Source organism: Trachinotus anak, unplaced genomic scaffold (genome assembly GCF_046630095.1).
Source record: "Trachinotus anak isolate AG129_WGS33_773 ecotype Australia unplaced genomic scaffold, CSIRO_AGI_Tana_v1 ptg000034l, whole genome shotgun sequence".
NCBI lineage: Eukaryota > Metazoa > Chordata > Actinopteri > Carangiformes > Carangidae > Trachinotus > Trachinotus anak.
This window is the reverse complement of record NW_027273885.1, coordinates 2157501-2180658: the sequence shown is the minus strand read 5'-3', so window position 1 is coordinate 2180658 and position 23158 is coordinate 2157501. Positions and strand designations below refer to the sequence as shown.

General features: G+C 40.2%; 2 protein-coding genes across 6 annotated transcripts in view; both read left to right on the top strand.

Moving 5' to 3' along the window:
• Nucleotides 1-10142, top strand: part of LOC139614409 (kinase suppressor of Ras 1-like) — a 39453-nt gene extending 29311 nt beyond the window's left edge. For 4 of the 5 annotated variants that reach the window (XM_071471645.1, XM_071471647.1, XM_071471648.1 and 1 more), the window contains 8 exons: nucleotides 1156-1210; nucleotides 2353-2607; nucleotides 2692-2888; nucleotides 3017-3113; nucleotides 4088-4221; nucleotides 4369-4500; nucleotides 5072-5207; nucleotides 6911-10142. In XM_071471645.1, the coding sequence (XP_071327746.1) occupies nucleotides 1156-1210; nucleotides 2353-2607; nucleotides 2692-2888; nucleotides 3017-3113; nucleotides 4088-4221; nucleotides 4369-4500; nucleotides 5072-5207; nucleotides 6911-7057 (1153 nt within the window). In that variant the 3' untranslated portion in view covers nucleotides 7058-10142. The remainder of the gene's footprint in view (nucleotides 1-1155; nucleotides 1211-2352; nucleotides 2608-2691; nucleotides 2889-3016; nucleotides 3114-4087; nucleotides 4222-4368; nucleotides 4501-5071; nucleotides 5208-6910) is intronic. The other variant, XM_071471646.1, reaches the window with a different exon arrangement.
• A 4572-nt stretch (nucleotides 10143-14714) lies between these two features.
• lgals9l3 (lectin, galactoside-binding, soluble, 9 (galectin 9)-like 3) lies at nucleotides 14715-22832 on the top strand. Its single transcript, XM_071471784.1, has 8 exons — nucleotides 14715-15093; nucleotides 15889-15977; nucleotides 17109-17316; nucleotides 18424-18543; nucleotides 18682-18849; nucleotides 19245-19333; nucleotides 21903-22059; nucleotides 22234-22832. The coding sequence occupies exons 1-8, from the start codon at nucleotides 15058-15060 to the stop codon at nucleotides 22378-22380; spliced, it is 1014 nt and encodes a 337-aa protein (XP_071327885.1). The 5' UTR covers nucleotides 14715-15057; the 3' UTR covers nucleotides 22381-22832.
• The last annotated feature ends 326 nt before the right edge of the window (nucleotides 22833-23158 follow it).

The window sequence follows — 23158 nt, the reverse complement described above, 5'->3', positions numbered from 1 at the left end:
AGGCTTGTTTTTACAGTGTGAAGCTTCCTGCTTACATCACTTACACACAGTTCAAGGATCTTTATCTTTGTGTTTGTTGATGTTATGTCTTAGTGATAAGAGCAAATCCACCGATATGTCCTGATCACACTTTTCCAACTTTTAAATATCAGCATCAGTATCAAAAATCCGTTATTGATCAGGCTATGATGAGCAGCATACACACATCAACGATCATATATAGTCATGAAGATTTTTTTTTTTTATGTTGTGTTTTGTTGCTTAAAAAGAAATCTTATATATCAATGTGAGATTTTCTTTAGATTCAAAATTCTTCCTTCATTGGTGATAAAATATGATCCGATCTTCATCTAAATCTCAACTACAGACAAACACAGTGTTTTTATTGATCACAAGCATGAAACATTCACAGTCCTGGTGGAAAATGTCAGTGAACCCTTGGATTTAATAACTGGTCGAACGGACACCCTGACATCATCCTGAAGATGATGAAGGGTGTCTGAAGATGAATTCATTCTCCCCTCTGATGTGGAGCTGTCCAGGTCCAGATCAGGATGCTCCCTCCACCCTGCTCCACCTGTGGGAGGATGTTTTCACGGTGGCGTGCAGATCCTCGGTGGCGTCATCTTAGCTGGACGCCCACTTCTAGGGAGAGAAGCCACAGAACTAAATCATCTCTATTTACAGACGGGTTGTCTGACTGTGGACTGTGACCATTTCAGCTTCATGAGAATCGACTATTGATCATAAACGCGTGTTTTTTATTAGTCAGGGTGTCTCTTACCCTCTAAACCTCCAACCCTGTTCCACTGACTGGACTCCAGGTCTGATATGTCCTGACTCAAGCTAGATTTGGTTGATGTCGTTGGCCGAGAGGTTCATGTACTTTTTCCAACCCACGCTGTGAATGTTTGAATGATGTTTTTAATGTGGACAATACAATGGTTTATGTGTTATTAGTTAGAATAGATTGTGTGTTTATAATTGAAGTTGTGATCCTATTTTAGGACACAGGGTTCACTAACTTTCTCTTGCCACTGCTCTGGCCTCAAATCCTGTGGAGTATCAGTCAGTCCAGGATCTACTGTGTATGAGCTCAGTGACTCTTAACATAATCATCTTGTTGGTATTTAATCGTTGTGTTTTTTCTCTCAGAGGGTCGCAGGTGTCCGTCGCCGACACACAGCTCCCAGCCACAGATAGAGGAGGGGTGAGTGTTCACAGTCTCACACGCTGAGTTACATCAGCAAAAAGAAGAAGTGAAAAAAAATGTTATTTTCCTGATTTGTTACACAAATCTGTGTCACACAACATTTGCCTGTGTTATTTATATGTTATTTATATTCTTATGCGGTTTAGACAAACTGACAGATTTCCTGCTGTGGAGTGTATTTCTGATATATTTTGTCATCAGAGGAAGTTGGGAGTATTTTTTGACTCCTCGCTCTCTGAGCAGAGCCACATTACCAACTGGGTAAAACAGGAAATAATTCCAGGGGGAGTAAATAACTGTATTTTGTAACTAGGAAACTCACTGCCGGCGTCCCAAGACTTCAATAAAGACAATGATGTTTTATATATCTTTAAAAACTGTAAAAGATACCACAATGAGACCAACACTGGGTGATAGAAATTATATAGAAATTATGCATGAAGGTTGGAAATTGTGGGATTTAAAAGAGTGTCAGACCCACTATAAAATCTGAAACAGTTGAAAAATGTCACAAAACATAAATTGTAATTTTGTAAAAATAGTGAAAGCTATGAAAATACAGAGTTAACCCAAAAAAGTCTCAAGTCTTGTGACCTGTAAAAACTTTCAACCATGTTTCTATGTTCGAGTATGACGAAGCCGCGTGGCTCCAAAGAGGGGTGGGTTTGATCATCTTTATGATGTCTCTCCATTCGTTTTCTATGGAAAATTTTTCACTGTTTTTCACCATTTACATCGCCATGGTAACTTGAAACACAACCAAGAGTCATAGCAAACCATTCCTGATCAAACCGCACAATTTGACGCATGATTTGAGTTACACAGCGAAATCTTGATGGAAGAAAGATAATACCAAGAAGAAGCAATGTGACGGATTATAATATATAATAATATTTATATAATGATCTTTCCCCTTGGCTAAGAAGTAATGATGCATATAATGTATGTACTTAAAATTTATAAAATAAATAAATATACAAACAAATTCTGATAGTACATCCTGACCCATTAGCACCATTATTTTGTGTGTTTGATGAGCCCATATTGCTAAATATGTATAAACTGTCCAGCTTCCATTGCAGCACTTCTGCTCTAATTAATTATGAATGAATCATTAATTAATAAATTCACTGTCCCAGAAGGGGGAGGAGGCAGAGGAAGACTACCCAGCTGAGGATGAGGAAGCAGCGGACCGGCACAGCAGCAGGAAGAGCTTCCCCACTGAGGAGTGTGACGAGGACGGGCTCGAGGATCTTCCTTCGTCCATATGCCGCCGTGGGGCCGACGGTCGCTGGAGGGGCCACATCTCTCGTAAAGCCAGCCAGACCAGCGTCTACCTGCAGGAGTGGGACATCCCGTACGAGCAGCTGCAGCTGGGAGAGCTCATCGGGAAGGTGAAGATGGAGACATAACACAGACGCACAAAAAAACCTCAGATATCATTGTCACAGCTGACGTGTGATTGTGTGACTGTGCAGGGTCGCTGGGGGAAGGTGCATAAGGGCCGCTGGCATGGGGAGGTGGCCATTCGCCTGATGGAGATCGACGGGAACAACCAGGATCACCTGAAGCTCTTCAAGAAGGAGGTGATGAACTACAGGCAGACCAGGCACGAGAACGTCGTCCTGTTCATGGGCGCCTGCATGGCCCCGCCCCACCTCGCCATCATCACCAGGTACAGCTGCTAAAAGAGAAATCTCAGTTCTGCTGATTTTCCAGACACGTGTTTGTTTGTATCATGGGATGATGTTTCCTGTGATGTTCAGTTTTAGTAAAATCGTGTCTCGTGTGTTTTCTCTGCAGCTTCTGTAAAGGTCTGACTCTGTACTCTGTTGTAAGAGAAAGAGGTCACATGCTGGACATCAATAAAACCCGACAGATTGCACAGGATATCGTAAAGGTGAGCAACACACCTGCGGCTGTTACAGCATCATCCATAAATCTTAATATCACAGAACAAACAGATTTTAGTTTGAGGGTTAATCTCATGTCGGCTGATGGCATGAAACAGCAGTAAAGAAATGCACAGAAGAAGAAAGGAGGGGTTGAGTACACTTTATCTTCAATGTGAGCAAGAGCATCAAGCTTGAAACACAATGTAAACCAGAGTAGATGCAACATGAATCATTTTTGTGTTTCTGTGCTATTAAGTGCATATTTAAGCTTAATAATATTCAGCGGCTCCCGTCCTTTCTTCTTCTTCTGACCTGATTTTACCTCCGTTTTCTCAGTGCTTTCTTTAAGCACTGAGTTTTAACCAGAAAGTTCTGTAAACTGTTTCCTCACTCAAGACACAAGATTGTTTAGTAACTAAATTTAAAGGATCCTTAACATCAGGTTTATTATGTATTGTTGTTAAACCCCCCACCCCCCACCCTGCTCCCACATGCTCTCTCACACATACTTATACTTCTTTTTGAGGAAACTCATTGAGATAATGCATTCTCTAGCCACTCACCCTAACCTTAACCATTATAACTGAATACCTAGCTCTAACCCTTATTCTACTCTGAGCTAAACCTCATTCTAACCTGAGCCCTAAAACTGAGGTTTAACCCTCAAACAGTCCTTTGAAGGTGTGTCAGAAAGTGAGGACTGGCAAAAATGTCCTCACACTGAAAGGAAAGTACTGCTTTTGTTCCTCACTATGTAGCATTTAGAAGTACACACACACACACACACACATTTACCTTTGCCTCTTTTGGGGAAGTTACACAGACTTGTATTCATTTCCTGGAGGTTTGTCGTAACCATAACCACTTCTAAGCATAACCCCAATCCTGACCCAACATTAACTTCAACCAATGACCCAAAAATCTGTAATCTGTAATTTAAGTCAAACCCCACCACACACACACTCCATCTCTCTTTCAGGGGATGGGTTATCTTCACGCCAAAGGCATCATTCACAAAGACCTGAAGTCTAAGAACGTGTTCTATGACACGAACAAGGTGGTGATCACTGACTTCGGCCTGTTCGGGATGTCTGGGGTGGTGCAGGAAGGCAGGTAGGAGAGACATCAAGGAATACCCTAAACATTACATCTGTATATCTGGTAAGCCACGGTTGTTGTCTTCATTAGCACTGTGTTGTGTGTGTGTGTGTGTGTTGTGTGTGTGTGTGTGTGTGTGTGTGTGTGTGTGTGTGTGCTTAGACGAAAGAATGTGTTGCGGATACCCCAGGGCTGGATCTACTACCTGGCTCCAGAGATCGTTCGAAAGATGAGCCCTGAGGTTGACGAGGACCAGCTGCCTTTCTCCAAAGCTGCTGATATTTACGCATTTGGGTATTGATTGACAACACTCAGTTTATGTTTTATTTTAAATATAAAGGTAGTTTCAAAAATATAGTTTCCATTAACAAAGATTTAAAGCAGTGCTCCCTGAGTTCCTATAGCTTTACTGTGTTTTAGGTTTTAGTCTTTGGTGCTTGGAGCTAATGCACCAGTTGCAAAAGCTAATGCTAATATACCGGTTGCAAAAGCTAATGTTAATGCTAATGCATTGTTTGCAAAAGCTAATGCTAATGCATTGTTTCCAAAAGTTAATGCTAATGCATAAGGTTGCAAAAGCTAATGCTAATGCACCAGTTGCAACAGCTAATGCTAATGCATCAGTCAGTTTTTGTGTAACTTTACCAGCTCAGATTTGCTCTACAACTTTCAGACGTTAGTGTGTGGACACATTTTTCTGAAAGCTTTATTTCCATGTGCTTCACACACTATTTGGTGTGTTTGCTTAGACTCACTTCACATGGGCAGAGATGGTTTTTTAAGAGTCTAACATATGAGGTGGTTTCACTGTCATCAGTTGTCCTGATGTGTCCTGATGCGATTTTTGATGTTGTGACATTTTCAGCACAGTCTGGTATGAGCTGCAGGTCGGAGACTGGCCAATCACCAACCAACCTGTGGAGGCTAAAATCTGGCAAGTGGGCAGCGGTGAAGGCATCAAGAGGGTGCTGGCAGAGGCCAATCTGGGCAAGGAGGTCACGGTGGGTCTAGATTACACAGATTTACGAAAATAAGAACATGGCTGTGGCAATGCCCACAGTGACTAAAGAAAGGGAGGGACTCAACCTGGATATGTGTAGAATTCACCACAGGAAATCCTAATTTGGTCAGCGGGCGGGGAGTGTGGGTGGAGCTGAGGTGGTACCAGCTGAGGGACAACCACAACGCTAGAAAACATACTTGAGTCTTAGCCTTAATATCTGCTTAATAAAACAAGTTACCAAATTAAATAGTTTGTTCCATGAAAATTTTTTGAAAATTATTCAGAAATAATTGATCCATAAAGCAAATGTTACTGCACAGTTTGACATTTAGTGGAAAAGTTAGTGTTTCTTCTGCACAAATGAGTAATTCCTGCTCAATTTATGCTCTTGAATTGGCATCAAGTTACCGTAACAGCAGGAAGTCACAGGTTATTGTGTGAACTCCAGACAGTTACTCAGACACAGTTATAATAAGAAACCCTTGTTAGTTTTGATGAGCCTCTGTGACAGGAGATGTGTTTCATTTATTCTAGTGCTGCATAGGTCAAAACATCGGAGTGTCACTGTTTGATTTGAGTATATCCAGAGTAAGAGGCTTCTTATCAGGCAGAGGCCGAAAAATTCACTAACTTATTAAACTTATTAACTGATTACATAATTTTACTACATGTCCACAAGGCTTAACTAAACAACTTTGCTCCACAGTATCTCTCTGACCTACTTAATCAGTGTGAACCTATCAGGATTCTCAGGGCTTCTAGTCGCTCACAGGGTTAAATGCATGAAGCTTTTTGTTTTTGTGGTCTCAGCTGCTCACATACTTTTGCAGACTGTATTAGATGTGTTGTACATACGTGTGTGTGTGTGTGTGTGTGTGTGTGTGTGTGTGTGTGTGTGTGTGTGTGTGTGTTTGTTAATTTGTTTCCTTTTATTGTGTTCAAAGTTTATGGGATTATTCTAGTTCAGTATTAATACATGTTCATGTCTCCCTTAGAGGGAAATGTATGATATAAATAAAGTTTGCTTTGCTTTAGGACATCATGTTATTTAAATTGTAAGTTACACAAAGTAGTTTGTGTGGTTGTAGTTAGTTGCAAAAATAACTTTTTAAAAAAAGAGCAAGACATGAAAGAAGTTAAGGACGGCCCACTGTCTGGACCCCACACACCCGGCCAAACACTGAATGTATGATTATTGGGTTGCTCCTCCACTGGTTAACCTACACCTCCAAAGCAGAACAGCTTCTGTTTCCTCTCCCGAGCTCATTTCCTGTGGAGTACCACAAGGTTCCATATTAGGTTCTGTTTTATTCTCATTATACATCATATGCTGTCTTGATGGCTTAGTGAGAATAAAAGTCCCCTGTTACGTGCCGGAGTAGTGTGTGTGTGTGAGTGTGTGTGTGTGTGTGTGTGTGTGTGTGTGTGTGTGTGTGTGTGTGTGTGTGTGTGTGTGTGTGTGTGTTGTGTCCTCGGCCCATCTTTGGCGCTGCACATTCTTCCATCTTGGCCAAAGTGTCATTTTTGATTGTGATTTAAAATTGAATAACCAACTGATCAGCACGAGCTTTTTTTAAGCTTTACTCATTTTTGCAGCATCATTAGAGGAACTAGAACATCAGAGTTGAAAGCTGGTAAATGGCCAACATAATGAAAACCAAAGTACAAACATCCCGTGTCCTCTTGCCTCCATCCCTACAGGAGATCCTCTCTGCCTGCTGGTCCGCGGAGGCAGACGACAGGCCAACCTTCACCCAGCTCACAGGCATGCTGGAGAGGCTTCCCAAACTGAACCGCAGGCTGTCTCATCCCGGACACTTCTGGAAGACAACCGAGTACGTATCATAGGCAGAATGACATGATCCAGGATGAACCAGCCCGCCGCACCATTCACACCAACAGTAAAAAGGGAGTCTGCATCATAAGTAAATGAAATATCAGAATCTACATTTCCGTGTTATGAAAAGCGTGAGGCTGAAAGTGTGAAGGCAGAAATGAGGAAACCGTGGACCAATCAGTTAAGAGGAAATGTTGTAAATAGGGTTTTATAAAGGAATGTGAATGTTATGAAGCTGTCCTGCTGAGTATCAACTAATATAAGAGCTCTTCTGTCATGTGACTGCTGTTTTATATTTTGATGAAAAATCTAGTGAGACTCAAATTGTGTTAAACCTGAAAGGCATTTTAGCTGCTGCTGTGTCTTCACTCCTTTCACCTTCTCTTCAGACGCCTTCATGGTGTTTCCCACAGTCTGAAGTAACACATCATTATTACACTGAAGTCTTGTGTTTCTGAGATTCACTTCTTCTTTCTCCTCTTTTTTCACTTCCTGTCCTCTGGGTGCTGATTGATCCACTTCTGCCTGCTCCTGCTGTGCCTGATCTCCGCGGTCTCACTTGGATCCTGCATTTTCTCCTCTGTCTGTGCCTCCGCTCCTCTCTCTATGTTGATGTGCTCACTTGTTTTCCAACACTCCCGGTTTCTCTCTCCTCACTGCGTTCTTCTGCTGGTGAAGGTCGTGGGATCATCATCACTGTCTGAGGGATCACTGCCATCAGGGCCTCCATGCACACTGTCCATACATGTACAAATACAGCAGCTGAGAGGCCAAGGTCCTCTTTAAAACTCAAACTTCATTTGGATTTGACTCTATATTGGATTGAGCAAACGCCGACAACATTGGTAAAAGAAGTTCTGCATTTCCAGCTTGTAACGACAGAATTATTTCATTAAAACAGGAAACATTTCCTGTAAAACAACAATAAGAGATGAAGCAACAATTTATTACAGGAAAACTTAAAAAATATTGAATAATTTGGTATCAAGCCATAACAGGAAATTGTCATAATTACATGAAACAGACATTTTGTCATTATAAAAACAAACTATGAAAAAATGTGTGTGTGCCAGCTGGTTGCTCCCACTTTCTTACCACTAACTGTTGAAGCTTCTCTGTGAATATAAATCTGTGTGAGTTGGCGTCGTCCTCTCAGCTGGAGGGCTGTTGGTGTCAGAGGTTACTGCTGTGGCTAATTACTGGAGAGGCAAAATAACATTTATGTCAAAATGTACACCTAAATGGTTGGTTCACTTAATTTGCAAAACTACATCACATTTTCATTTGACTTCACTAGATTTGTTTTTTTCTTTTCATCAGTGAAATTCACTTGCCTCTCGGGGGTTGTTTTCACAGATGAATGATTTTGGGGTTTTTTTTTCAGTCATGGGACAAGTGTAAAAAATTGCGTGGTTTTTTTTTTTGGTTTTTTTTGCATCTGTGAGAGAGTTTTTTCCTAGGGGGAAAAAAATGCCTCTCAGTGTTTGTTTTTACACATGAAAAAAAACTAAAACTTTATAAAAATGTATCCTGGCCTTTCTGTGGGTATCTCTCCATGCAAATTTGTTTTTATTATTCCAAGTTTTGAAATACTGTGTCTGTCTCTAGGATTTCTGCTGCTACTCCAATAAAATGCGAGTGAATTTTTTTTTTTTTCCTTCGTCTGGATCAGCCACAAATTACATTCTGTACAGTTTTGATTGGAGCTAGTGCCTATGAAAAAAGTTGACAGGAAAGCAACCCCAGCGACACAAGCGTCTTGTTTTAAGATAGAAACGTTCTGTGACTTTGGTCCATTTTAACATATCTCAAGTACTGGATGGATTTCGCTGAGGTTTCGCTCAGACGTTCATGGATTAATTGTTATAACTTTGATAATCCTCTGATTTTTCTTCAAATGACATTGTTGAGTCAAAAATTCACTTTCTCCAATATTTTGGTTTATGACCAAAAGTTATGACATTCCCATCAGCCTCAGCAAACATTAGCATGCTAACACGCTCAACTGAGATGATGAACCTACCTTTAGCCTTTAGGGGCTGTAGACTCTTATTTTGTAATAACTGTAATGTTGGCATGAGCACTGCAAAAGAAAAAAACATTCACTTCCATTGTGTTGTGGTGCATCTCAGAGACAGATAAACCCAAACCTGCTCAAAGTAAAAACCAACATGTCCATGGAGACATACCACAAACGTTAATGAGGAAAGAAAAAGTGTATTATTGTATTTTGAGTGAACTGATCTTCTGAACTGACCCCCCCCCCCCCCCCCCCCCCCCCCCCCCCCCAAAATACAAATAAACAACCCTTTACTGTATTTTGCTATCACGATGGTATAAGCAAGGTTCCTGACCAGAACGGTGACACTCTGCCTTTCTCTGCACTGCAATAATACTTGACATGATGCAGCGTGAAACAGCCATTTAAACTCAGGCATTTATGAACAGCTGCTTCTAAACGACTGTATCTTGGGGCAGCTTTGGTTTTGTGTTGCTGTAGCGAATATATAGATACAACTGCCACGACACCGTTTCAGTCAATCAGACGGGATTAATGGATCAAACGGAAAAACACTGAGTGATACCTCACACACTGAGATTTCATGAGAGCCACAAGCGAACTGGACGACAATACAGAAGATCAGGTTTTCACAAAAGTATAAAGAAATGTGTGATATTGCCGCAACAGTGTGTGTCTTTCCTGTGTAGTACACCCTGTTCATTTTAGTAAACAGGATGTGGTCCTCTGTGTGCGCAGTACAATATACACTCACTGAATATGCCTGAATGTTAGTGGGCTTCACTGGTTCAGTGGAGCTCAGTCAAACACGATCAAATAGTGACCTAATGCATATATGTATATAAAGTGCTGGAGGTTGTATTTAATATACAGAGCTCATGTTTGTACAAGTTTTCATTTTAATTGGTACTTCACTCATATTTATGTATAGATTTTTAGACACTGTGTAAACTGTTGTCGATTGATTGGTGTTTCTTTTTTTTTGAGGGGAGGTTAATCTGTAGAGTATTTTTGTACAGGATTTGTTGACACTTTTTGTCTGAACAATTGTAGACATTAAAGTTGATCTTGAAAGACTCAGTGTCCTTTTTGTAACACAGTGGGTTCATGTGGATACAATATTATAACGTACAATATGCCTATACGAGTAAGTTCTCAGTACCAAGATCAGATCTAGTCCAACATAAATAAAGTCCAGGTTTAAAGGTCCCATATTTTATACTTTTACATTCTTTAATTTGAAGTGTTGATCTCCATAAGAAGATATATTTGTGCTTTTAAGAACCAAAACCATCTCAGTGGAATTTTACATTTCCTCCCTCAGGCTTCTCTCTGGGGCTTTAGCAACATCAGGTCAGTCAGCCGATCAGAAGAGAGGCTCTGAGCTTTTCTTCTGATTGGCTGACTGTTTTCTGAGTGATCTAATTAAAAAAAAACAAGCTTTCTCTGAAACACTTGGAGAAATCAAATCCTGCAGGGTTGGATGGTGGGTCCAGGTGGGCGGGGCTTGGGGCATGGCTGAGAGCAGTGCCTGCTTCGTTGTGACATCACAAAGTTCCAGAAGTCCTGACGGCTGGTTTTAAGGCTCAGTTTCTGAATACAGGCTGTGTGCATTTCTCTGTGGACTGAGGCTTTGATACTTTCACAGTATTAAAAGACACAGAAGTGTCACTTCATACAATATAAGACCTTTAAAGGATCTCGCCAAGACACAGACCTGAAACAGGAGCTGTGCGCTTCATTATTCACAACCAGTTACAGTGTTTGTTAGTGTTTATTATTTTTATCATTTTATGTGGAGGGATTTTTAGCTTTGTTTGCTATGTGCTCTATAACACTTCTTATAAAGTAGCTACATTATTAACACTGTTAGGATTACAAAACCTATTTTTACACCAATCAAATGTTGTTTCCTCCTCCTGTAATATTTTATTTTCAGTGGGACATACTGTCCGCACTGAAACATTTATTTTAGAATATACAGCATATCATATATTATTGTCCACTGTGGAACAACTTAAGGGGAAAAGAGGAACACAAATGTTCCAGGAGAGCTGTGATAAAATAGCACAACAGAAATAACAGATGTGATAAAGTTTTACTGTGTCAAGTCAATGGTTCCATTTTGCTTTGTCAGGACACTCGTTTCCTTTTGTCATTTGCCATGTGAATGATTTTTACAAACTTCACAAGCCACAACCACACTTTGAGAACATCTGGAATGTAGAGTTTTATTTGGTATTTAAACCTTGTCTTCACTGACCATTGACCAACACACACACACACACACACACTCTCCACAGTTAAACCACAGTTGATATGACTGTATCTTATCTGCAGTCATGCAACTGTTCTTTGTGACCCCTTTACAAAACCAGTCAATCTACTCATGTGAACCACATGACTGGTTGTTCATCAACTTCTGTAATAAAACCCCTCTTTCATTTCCTGATGGACAGAGAAGCAACCTGACTGAAGACTGACCTCAGGTCAGACAATGCTACAGTGTAAGTAAAAGTAAATAAAGTAAGTAAGAGTCTTGAAATACATGAGTTAACTATTACATATATTCAAAAGATATATGCAAAAGACGACAGTAAAAGACAGTCGTCACAAAATATCCCTAGTGTTACAAAGGACAGTTATACATGATGGTCATTACTAACTACTACTTTTTCAGTCAATAAGTAATCAATTCTTATTATTAACAAAGTATTAGAAAGTCACAGCCAGAATAGAGAGCTACAGGGTCCTACAACCTGGAAATTAGTTGTGTTTTACCACTTCCTGTTCCCTTGTGTCTGAAGTCTCTGGGTTTTCTGAGTGGGTTTTTGGTTAAGATGGCTGAAATAAGGTCACACACAAGCTCGAGTTGTTTTCATGTTTTATTCTACGACATAAAATACGCCAGTAAATGCTCCCATTATGATTTCTTTTTTACTTTTTGTGCCCATTTTTTGGAACATTAAGCCATTAGCTTTTAACTTCTGGTGATTTTATTTAGGCTTCAAAAATCATAAAGTGGTGTTTATTAGTGAAGATTATCCTGCTGAAGAAAACATGTCAGTATCATAAACTGTTGTTTGTCACAGAGCTTGTTTTCTGCAGTAATCCATGACCCAATAGAAAGATCCCATTGGGTTTTTGTCAAGGGAACCAGGGTGAAGCTAACTTCAGGGTGGCTTACAAAAATACATCATCCCGGCAGGACTCTATTAGTACTTTATATACTGTTGAGTAGTTTCACCATAACATTGCTTCACATTGCTTACAGCTTAATCATAGCATAACCTCAGATACATTAACAACAAGTAACTTAAATTTGATTAAATGTTCTCTGTAACTTAGAAACAGTGGCCACCAGTATGTACCAACCAGTACAGAGGAGGTTTGAGTCCAGTGGAGTCTGCATGTTGTCAAGGTTAAGTCAAATTAATTTATGGGTCTCAGAGGTGTTAACAACACAACACAATATGAATAATAAATAAACAGGAAACAAAGCAAGAAACCTCTGAAGCAACAGGAGGAGGGACATCTACAGAGAGGAAACTACAGAGACACAAGAAGCAGAAGTAGAATCACAATACAGAGATAAGGAAAGACAAACACAACTACAGCATCGTATGAACAAGGTCAAACATAAAATCTGAATCAATTTTAAGTGTAATGTGGAGTTTAAAGGCAAAGTGTAAAAGTGGGCTCAGTTTCCTCCCACAGGTAATAAAACACCGAAGCTGTTTGTGATAGATCTGTCCAATGACGTGAAGAATGGGACATGTATGTAGAGGAAATTGAGTGTTGAGGTAAGTTGCATTATGAATATTCATGGTCCCAAGAGGTTGAGATTAAATGACACCGATGACCTGTGACCTTTCCTCTTGCACTACATCAAACCAAAAAGTCACAGTTTTGGTCTTTCACAAGGTTCCTACAAAATGAAAGTCAAATTGTCATGAAATCAGCTGTGAATTTTCTGGATGAATCTTAATGGTAATGGCGACACACTGACTTTTCCTCTCGAGCTACTGTCACATTTCCGTGTGCGTAGGAAGAGATCACAATCTAATGAGCAAATAGCCCCTAAATTTACATAGCACATTTATGCTCCCTGAATGTTTCCAATGTGAGATACTTCCTAAGCTTTTTGTTAAAGCGTTGCTTGTCTCTTATTTCATTCTATTCAAAGACAACATGTTGTAGCCTTTACTATTACCATACAAAAGATCTGAATACTTTTAGTCAAATTTACTGGAGGGTAAACAGTCAATGGACATGGTTTTGTTTGCGTTCAAAGTCCATAAGTAGGAGGAGACACAAACTGACTTCAGACTTGCAATCAAGCAAATATCACACCTGTAGTGTGTGTGGCTGTATGGAAAATATGACATTACGTAGTGAGTCCTTCACACACAACTGGGCACTGATCAAACCTCTGGAAGTTTCAGTTTGTTTGTGTGTATGTGCCTTTAAGATGTGTCTTTTTTTGGATTTTGCTTCAAGATAGTCTTGCATCAAAAATATTTTTCCAGTCTTTTAAATGAGTCATTCCATGATGTCAGTGGAAACACAGACAGGATGAAGCTTACGCTAATTATTGTGTAAAATCTGCTTTTAAATTTTCTTTCAAGGAAAAATATCACATAGTACAGCAAATGGTAACCGGACAGCACTTACTGTATGAAGTGCTTTTCTAGCACTTTACACTACAAGCCACATCCACCCACTCACTCACATATTCATTAAGAATTTTTCTATGAAAAATACACTCACATATACTCATACACTGATGATACATTGGGGGCAATGAACGCATGATCACTAAAAGCCCCACTCCTGTGTCCTCAGACGCTATAGTTTAAACTTCTCCTGTGAACCAGTCATCTAAACTGAGAGGTGTAAGGTCAGATTTATACAGCGAAGAACATTTGATGAATTTCTAAAATCTCTATGTGTTGTTTTGAGGGGAAAAAAACTTAACAGGGAGGCAGCTTTTCTGTCTATGAAAAACGACCAAGTAGGGAATAACCATATTACGGTTTAACCATGTGTTTGTGATTATAAAGCAGGTCTAGGTTCTATATTAATACTGTGAAAGTATCAAAGCCTCAGTCCACAGAGAAATGCACACAGCCTGTATTCAGAAACTGAGCCTTAAAACCAGCCGTCAGGACTTCTGGAACTTTGTGATGTCACAACAAAGCAGTCACCACTCTCAGCCATGCCCCAAGCCCCGCCCACCTAGACCCACAATCCGACCTCACAAAATGTGATTTCTTTCAAATCTGCTATATCAAATTTATATTATATATATATATATATATATATATATATATATATATATATATATATATATATATATATATATATATATATATATACACAAAAAAAAACATGCAAAACATGGGACCTTTAAGGGAAAAGTAACATGGAAATTAAAAGTACCTGGAGCTAAATGTACAATTTAAGTGAAACTTTTAAAGCAGGAAGTAATGACATTGACAAATGAAGAGATTCATTTGACTAAAGGGAAACAGCTTCTTCCACCACTGGTGTTTGGTTGAATTTCAGCAGCATGAGTTCAGACAGTGCAAAGAACAGCAGCCCCTTTAAAGCTGCACAGGGACTGAGACTGTGGACTGCAGGGGGGGGCTGAAGGCTTCAGCAGAGTCTGGACAGTAGCCAGTGTCTCTGTGAAATCATCGACAGACAAACCCTCATTATCTGTAAACGGTTAAGATGATTCATCAGAGTAAGACAAAGTTGAAGCAATATTCTAGAGTCAGTCAAGAGTTTGGCCGACAGGAATATCCTGCATTTCCCTTTATGGCTGTGTCTGCTTGACCAGTGTCTTTAGACAAACCACATCCTGTAGAGAAATCGAAACCTAGCTGTCGAATAAAGGCGTAACTTCTCCACGTTGAGTGATTCTGCATCAGGCTGCAGAACACGCTCCCTGCAGCGCAGCGCCCTGCGCACTTCAGCCCCGCAGCGATGGCTTTTCCCCAGCAGGCGCCTTTTTACAACCCAGTAAGTACATTCAAACTCATGAGTATTTTTTTATCTTTGTTTTCATGGAAAACTGTTTACTGGACGGCAGAGAGGGCTGGGCTCTGGTTATCGCAGGCTTATCCCGTTAGGAGTTGGCTGTGGTGAAAGTCCACCCGAACTAGGTTGGAAATTCTTGCAATTTAAGTTTTCGTTCCCGATCGGCGAAATTATACAATAATCATACAGATGTGAAGGATACTGTGAGTATCATCAAGCTTTGCTCTTTATTTCGGCTCGGACTCACTTCCACGAACAACAGTTATTTCAGAGTTGTATCTTGTCCTCTTGTTTACAGCCTTATAATAATATAATAACCGAGCAGCGTGAATAATCTACAAGTTGCAGCTTCTGCTTCCTGTTTCTTTAACTGTAACCATTGTTTGAAGTGTCTGCATGAGAGAAGCAAACATGCAGAAGCTGGAACTTGAGACCATTTGTCATTTTGGCTTCACTATCATGGTGGTGGGAGGAAAATAATATTAATAAAATCAAAACTATTAGAACAAGCATGATCCAATTTAAACTGTAAATACAAATTTAAGTCAACTATGTAAAAACTTGAGCAGAATCAACTTTATTGCTTATGTGTAAGGGTGGAGGTGTACAGGGAGGAATTAAAATTAATACAGAAATAAAAGAAAAGACCCAACAGCGCCCCCTAGATGGGGATGTATGGGATTGTATGATTAAACACAGGCAACACAAAAGCATTGAAAAGGTTTAGCAGTTACAATGAAAAGCAGCTGTTTACATGTTAAGTCTTTTCCTTTCTAGAGAATCCCCTTCACAGGATCGATCCATGGTGGTCTGCAGGAGGGGAAGTCGATCAGCCTCAGCGGACGAGTCCTGCCTGGAGCAGACAGGTCAGACTCGGCTTTCCATCCTCACTTTACTTTATTTCTGAGCTGTGAGTCATAACATTCGGTGGCTAATCAGAAAGAAAAAATACTTGGTTTGTTATTTCTTCTTATTCTCTTCTGAAATGTTCTGTTTTTCTTCACTTGAGAAAATTAGCCCATTGACACATTCTTTACCAGACTTTGGCCTCACTCTCACTAACATCATTCAATTCAATTCACTTTTATTTGTATAGCGCCAAATCATAATCTACATTATCTCGAGGCTCTTTACAGGGTCAGGTCGAGACCTTACTTTGTTACAGAGAAAAACCCAACAGTTCCCACAACAAGCAGCACTTGGCAACAGGGGGGGAGGAAAAACTCCCTTTAACAGGAAGAAACCTGCAACAGAACCGGGCTCAGGGTGGGGGGGTCTGCCTCGACTGGTTGGGTTTAGGAGGAGAAAGAGGGGGTGGGGGGAGGAGAGAGGAAAAAAGAGAGAGAGAGAGAGAGAGAGAGAGAGAGCACATAGCCTATGTATTACATGTGTAGATATTTTCAGGGTTTTACAGTAGAATAACAACTAAGATTCACTTTGACCCTTAAGAATCAATGCTGCCTTTATGCTTGTTAATAATTGAATTTCGTTCTAGGTGTTTATTTAATATTAGAACACATTATACTATATACTATTATACATATAACTTCAATTTAGGCACATTTCTGGACTTGTTCCTAAAGCACGTCCTCATAATAAAAAATATTAATTTCATTGTGATGTTGTAATCTATGTTAAGACATATTCAGTGTATCCAGTTTCATTTTCTTGTTCACACTCCTTTGTGCTTAGATTATGCAGCCCATGAGATAGCAAAATGACAGTTATGCTTATCAAAACGTTGCTCCATAGCACCGTTAGTGGTAAAAAAAAGAACACGCAGGTTACCTTAGGATCATTTGCTACTCTTCATTATTGGGGATTTATTAAATTAAAAAAATAGATACAGGCTTCTTGAGGCAGAAAGAAGTTATGAAGCAACATTTTGGCAATTTTTGCATAATTCTCATGGTCAAAAGCAAAAATAATGGCAGTAACTTCTACATCAGTAAATGATTTCTGACACAATTGAATGATTGACTTCTGTTTTTCCCCAGGCTCCATGTGAATTTACAGTGTGGCTCCAGGACCAATGCAAACATTGCTTTCCATTTTAACCCACGGTATGACAGTCACCCTGGCTATGTGGTTGCAAACACCTTCCAGAATGGCAGCTGGGGCAGTGAAGAGAGGAATTACAGCTGTCCGATCCCTGCTGGCTCGACCTTCAGCCTGCTCATCACAGTCTCCCGTGATTCCTTCCAGGTCTGTGGGGCCTCAATTGTTGACAATCTGAACATGATATGCTCAGTTTGGTCAGAGTAACTTTGTGACAAATGTTCACAGTTCTAGAAATATAATTGGAGTTACTACATTTTCAAATCTTGTTTCTTCTTCGAGAAGAAACAAGAAGTGGCAGTGGTCTGAGCAAGGCAGACCAGACGTCCCTCTCCCAAGTCACATTTTCCAGCTCCTCCTGGGGTATCCGGAGGTGTTCCCAGGCCAGACGAGATATATAATCTCTAGTTATTTCTGGGTCTAACAGTTTGATGTGCTTAGAAAAGGGAGGTGCCCAGACGCCGTATTTATTAAATTAAAAAGGCTCCTTTCGATGTGAAGAAGCAGTGACTCCAAGTTCTCTCCAGAAGTCTGAGCTCCTGACCTCCATCTCTACGGCTGAGCCCAGCCTATGGAGGAAACTCATTTCATATCCTTTCCAGGACCCCACACAAACAACAGTCAGACCCTCAGTGACTCACAGTCGTACAGAGGTTACACACACAGCACAATGGTGCTCAGGTGAAGGCTTGTGAGTATCTCTACTTACACACACCTGGCACCTCTGGCCCTGGGCAACTCCAGAAAAGGAGAGAGTCCAGCCCCTCCCCAGGAGCTGGGTTCAGGAAACAGTGCTGTGTGTGGAAGAGAGCCACTATACTAGAACTATAACCACCTATATCTAGTTGGTAACAGTCCACCTGCACCAACTCTGGTTCCCTCCTCACCAGAGAGGTGACAGCTCACATCCCCAGGACCAGTGTGTAACACCAGGAGTCAGCATGCCTTGGTCCTTGCTTTTGTCTTTCACTGCACCTGATCCCACAATTTCAGCCAATCAGAGAATTGGATTATACTTTTATATGTTTTGTCTTCAGTCACTTGTAGGAATATTTGTTTGTAGGAGAGTAGGGAAGCAGTCAGGGAATCATAACTGAGTGAAGCAGAATCATTAAATTCACATTTAAAACACAATGAGTGTTGGGGTTATTATTTCATAAACATTCTTTGCTTGGTAATGCTTTTATTATGTGAAAATATTTTTCTGTGCTCAGTAATGAAACAAAAATATAATTACATGTTTGCTCATTCCAGGTGAGCGTCAATGGCTCCCACTACATGCAGTACAGGCATCGTATTCCCTTTCACCAAGTGGACACCATCTCAGTGGGCGGGAAAGTAGAAATTTCCTCCATTGCATTCCAGAATCCTATGGTGAGGATGTAACTAGAATTCATTAAAAAAAACAATAAGGCTTTAATTGTGTTTCATGTACCATTTATCAATGCTCTTGTTAACACAGAAAGGTTATTGAGATTAAAGTGGTTTCCTTTTATTTTTTTCCCTGGACAGCCGGCGTTTCCTGCTCAGCCTACATTTGGTTCAAATGTAGCCTTTCCCACCCAATGTGCCTACCCTACCGGTCCAGCATGTCCACCTCAGTCCGGATTCCCCTCCCAGCCCGGATTCCCCTCCCAGCCCGGATTCCCCTCCCAGCCTGGGTTTCCTCCTGCAATGCTTGTGAGTCTCTGGCTGGGTGGGGTTGCACTTTGACAGACATTCACTTAGCTTCTCTCAGGGCACCAACAGTCCTTTTTTGGTTGAGTTAAAGGGTCAGGTCACACAAATTGCAAGGAAAATAAATAGTTTTTCACTTAGTTCTGGTATTATCAAGGTATGGAGATAGTTTTAGGTTTCATTTGTTTTCCCAAGAAATTTCTGTCGCTGTCTCGCCATCACCCTTAGTTTTTCAATACATTTCTCCAGCCACTCCATCATTTCCTTTGTGTATAGCATAGTGGGAGAATAATGTCCATAGATAACACACTCAAAAATCAACAATATTTATTGTATATTTATGTAATTAACAATGAGTAAATCAATAATTGATTAATTCCTATTGCATCTCTGTGCAGGCTGTTCCATACCATGGCATCATCAGTGGTGGACTCTCACCTGGCAGGACCATCACTATCCAGGGGACCGTTCATCCCAGTGCCACAAGGTCTGACTCCATCATCAGCTGATGTTTGGTTTCACTTTGAAACCAGCGAACTTTACACCTAAAGACTGAGTAGAAAATGAGGAATAAAATCAAGCCCAGTAAAATAGACACTATACAATACAGACTAATAGAAGATAAAACATAAATATTTGCCCTGATTGAAATTTAGTTCATTTTTTAACAGTTCGACCAGATATCCAGGCCCAGGCCTTAGCTTTACCCACAGAAGAGTGGGTGCCATATTTCCAGGTTACATTAACCTGAACAATTTCAACCTGAGGAGAATTGGTTCATTTGCCCCTAGACTGCACATCTACTCCAAAACTGTACATCTGGCCTACACTGTTCATAGACTTCACTAGACTGTGTAAGGGTTTCCATCTGCATGAAGTGTCTGTTTGGTTTATTCCACAGTTTTACTAGTGCAAAATGTATATTATTTAACTTTTATTTTGAGGTTTAATATAACAACTCTCCCATTGCAGCGATAAATTGCCAAACAACCACTCAAACTTTCTTTGCTCGTGCTTGTGCTCATGGCAGGATTCCTTTGTGGTTGTGCTACTATATGACTGGATGACTGGATCTTCAGTATGTGAATCTGCAAATCTTTATCTGATCTGAATCCTCAAACTGAACTGAACCATCAGAATCCAGGAGCAGTCATTTAGTGTAGAACAACAAACAAAGGAACAGCTGTACATAGTGACTGTGAGTCATAGATAAAACCAGAATTGTGCAAAACAAGTAGAATCAACAACATGATTCATCAGTATTGTTTCAGGAGACTCTTTGTTAAGTTGATGTTTTTGTTTGTTTAAACTCTGATACTGATTTGATATTTATCAAATAAATCTGAAACTCTGATTTATTTGATAACCAACAGGGGGGTTGATGACAGAGTTTCCTGTTAGCTGTGATAATTTAAATAGTTTCACATCCTCTCAGGCAGAGAATCTGATTTATTGCATATAAACATAAACCCACATCTAACAGGTCTTAATTAAAGTAATTGCAGCTGCAGTAAGCAGAGTAATGAAGCAAACCAAATGTAGTAACCCCGCTTTAAGGGGCTACATAACGTAGGCTAAGGATTGTCTGACATGTCTATGGTCTACATTTTATCTGCATAAACCTCAGCAGACGGCAGATCTGCTTTCTCCTTTGCACGACTGAGTGACTCTCAGTGCGTGAACTGTGTCTTTTTGTTCAGTTTTTCCGTAGCAGGGATTGTTCTCAAAACAGGAAATGACCTCTGTTTCCACATTCTGAAGAAAACTTCTAGTTAAACAGGTGGGGTTTCCAAAACTCCTACAGCATCCAAAAACATCAACTATGGGCCAAACACTAGAAGTTTGATTTCCTCAAAGAATCATTTACATAGAGATTATACAGTTCAGACTGAGTAACATATCTTGGACTGTTTAAATGTAGGATTTGAAAATTCTTTACTTTGGCACCACCTGGTGGAAGTACGAGCAACTCATTTACAATTATACTGTATTTCATTCCATTGCTGTCTTTGCTGGTATGTGATGAAATCTAACTCAGAATTTCTTCTATGTGTAGAGTTTATAACACTCGTCTTTATAGACTTACAGCAGACGTAGCTAAAAGCTTATTTCCATCTGCAGTCCCTCGGTGGAGGCCGCCAGTGATTTGCAGGTTGACCAAGTAAAAGATAAAGATAACACCACACGACAACATTACACAATAAAAAATGGACATGACAAAACATCAATATTACAATCAGAAAAAAAGACAGGAAACACTACAAAACATAAATTTCACTTTCACTTTCAATTTTCATTTTATCCATAAACAGTTGGATTTTCTAGAAAGATATTTGCAAGAGAAAATTACACAGTACCAGGACTGTTGGATACTCAGCAACAGACACATACATTTTACAGTACATGTATTTCACAACGAGCTGTTCAAGGGGTCGCTCAACTGATTTCAGATTAGACTTCGATAAAGCTGGGAGACAAATAAAAGGGGTCAATGTCGAAGCAGCAATGGTTGAGATATTCAGATTTTTAGTCTGTGGTTTGGGTCAAGCTTTAAAAACACTGGAGCCCACACTTCCTATAACGCAACTCATCTTAGTTTTTTCATGAGACTCTCCCATTTCTGATGCAGGTTTTCAGTTAGAAAAGCAGTGTGGTCCTTACTTACAATTTGAGGTGACTCTGAGCGTCTCCTCTGATTGGCTGACTGTTTTCTGAGCGATCCAATAAAAACATAGCAGATTTCAGATGAACACTGAGAGAAACCAAATCCTGCAAGGTTGGATGGTGGGTCCAGGTGGGCGGGGCTTGGGGCATGGTTGAGAGAGGCGACTGCTTTGTTGTGACATCACAAAGTTCCAGAAGTCCTGACGGCTGGTTTTAAGGCTCAGTGTCTGAATACAGGCTGTGTGCATTTCTCTGTGGACTGAGGCTTTGACACTTTCACAGTATTAATATAGAACCTAGACCTGCTTTATAATCAAAGAAGACGTGGAATTCTACCTTTATACAACACAGGACCTTATTGTAATCATGCTTTCCTCTGTGTTTCCTCTCAGGTTCCATGTGAATCTCAGCTATCAGTCTGGCATTGCTCTGCATTACAACCCACGTTTCAATGAAAACGCTGTGGTTCGAAACACCAAGCAGTGGGAGCAGTGGGGCCCCGAGGAGCGTGGTGGAGGGATGCCCTTCCGCCAGGGACAGCCTTTCTCGGTACGGCTGCAAACACGTCACTGACTGTACACACTGACCCGGTGGAGGTGGAGTGTCCCTGATAATAAGCCCACATCGTGTTCAAAAACCAGCCTGAACAAGTTGTTGTATCTCTGTCACTTAGTTAAACTCGCTCTCAAAGTGGTTGCAAAATGCCCCTTTTTTGTCTTTCAGTTGACCATCTGCTGTGAGAATCACTCCTTCAGGATTGTGGCCAATGGGATGCAGGCGCACACCTACAAGCACCGTTTCACTCACCTCCAACAGATCACCACCCTGGAGATCGGCGGTGACATCAGTCTGTCCTCTGTGATCGTGTAGAGATCCAGGACCTGTGGCTGATCCTGGCATCTTACACACAGTCAACAGAAATCCACAGTTAATGCATTTATCAAGTAATTAATGTTAAATGATTACTTTGGATATCGCATATTTACCTCCTGTGTATTCATAATTCGAATAATCATTCTCATTTTTATATTCTCATCTGTTTGAATTCAGTGGTAATGGGGTTTGACCGCTGGCATACTGTACTGTGATGTAGGCCAATAGTCACTGAGGTGGGAAGAGACACATTGAGAGAAAGCAGGTAATCAGGTAATCAAGACAGCAAACCTATAATTACTCCTCAATTCACTGAGAGCAACTCAGGAAGTCAAACTGTCCAGTGGTGGATTTTTAAAATTAGCACACTGTTGTGCAATACTGTGGCCTCTTAATTGTGTAATCAGAAATGCTTTGTGAAACTTTGGAATTAAACTTCATTGTCACGACAGGTGTTCTGCTTGTGATTTCCTGCTGGAGCCTGATTAGATAAAGTGCAAGACAACTTGCTCTAATAACTAGATATTAAACAAGCCATAAACATAATCCGTAAATGCCTTAGAACGCACAACTGCACGAGAAATAAATAATATATAAATAAATATAAATTTTACTTGTCAACCTATGAAAATTTACCATAGCCTGTAAGAAAGCAACTTTTCTATATGACATCAATCAATGTATTTTTTTATCAGTGACAAGTTTATCTTCATTTCTTTTTATTGGAGCCTGGGTCGACAGTTTAAGATTAAGTCAAAACAAGATGAAAGAAAGT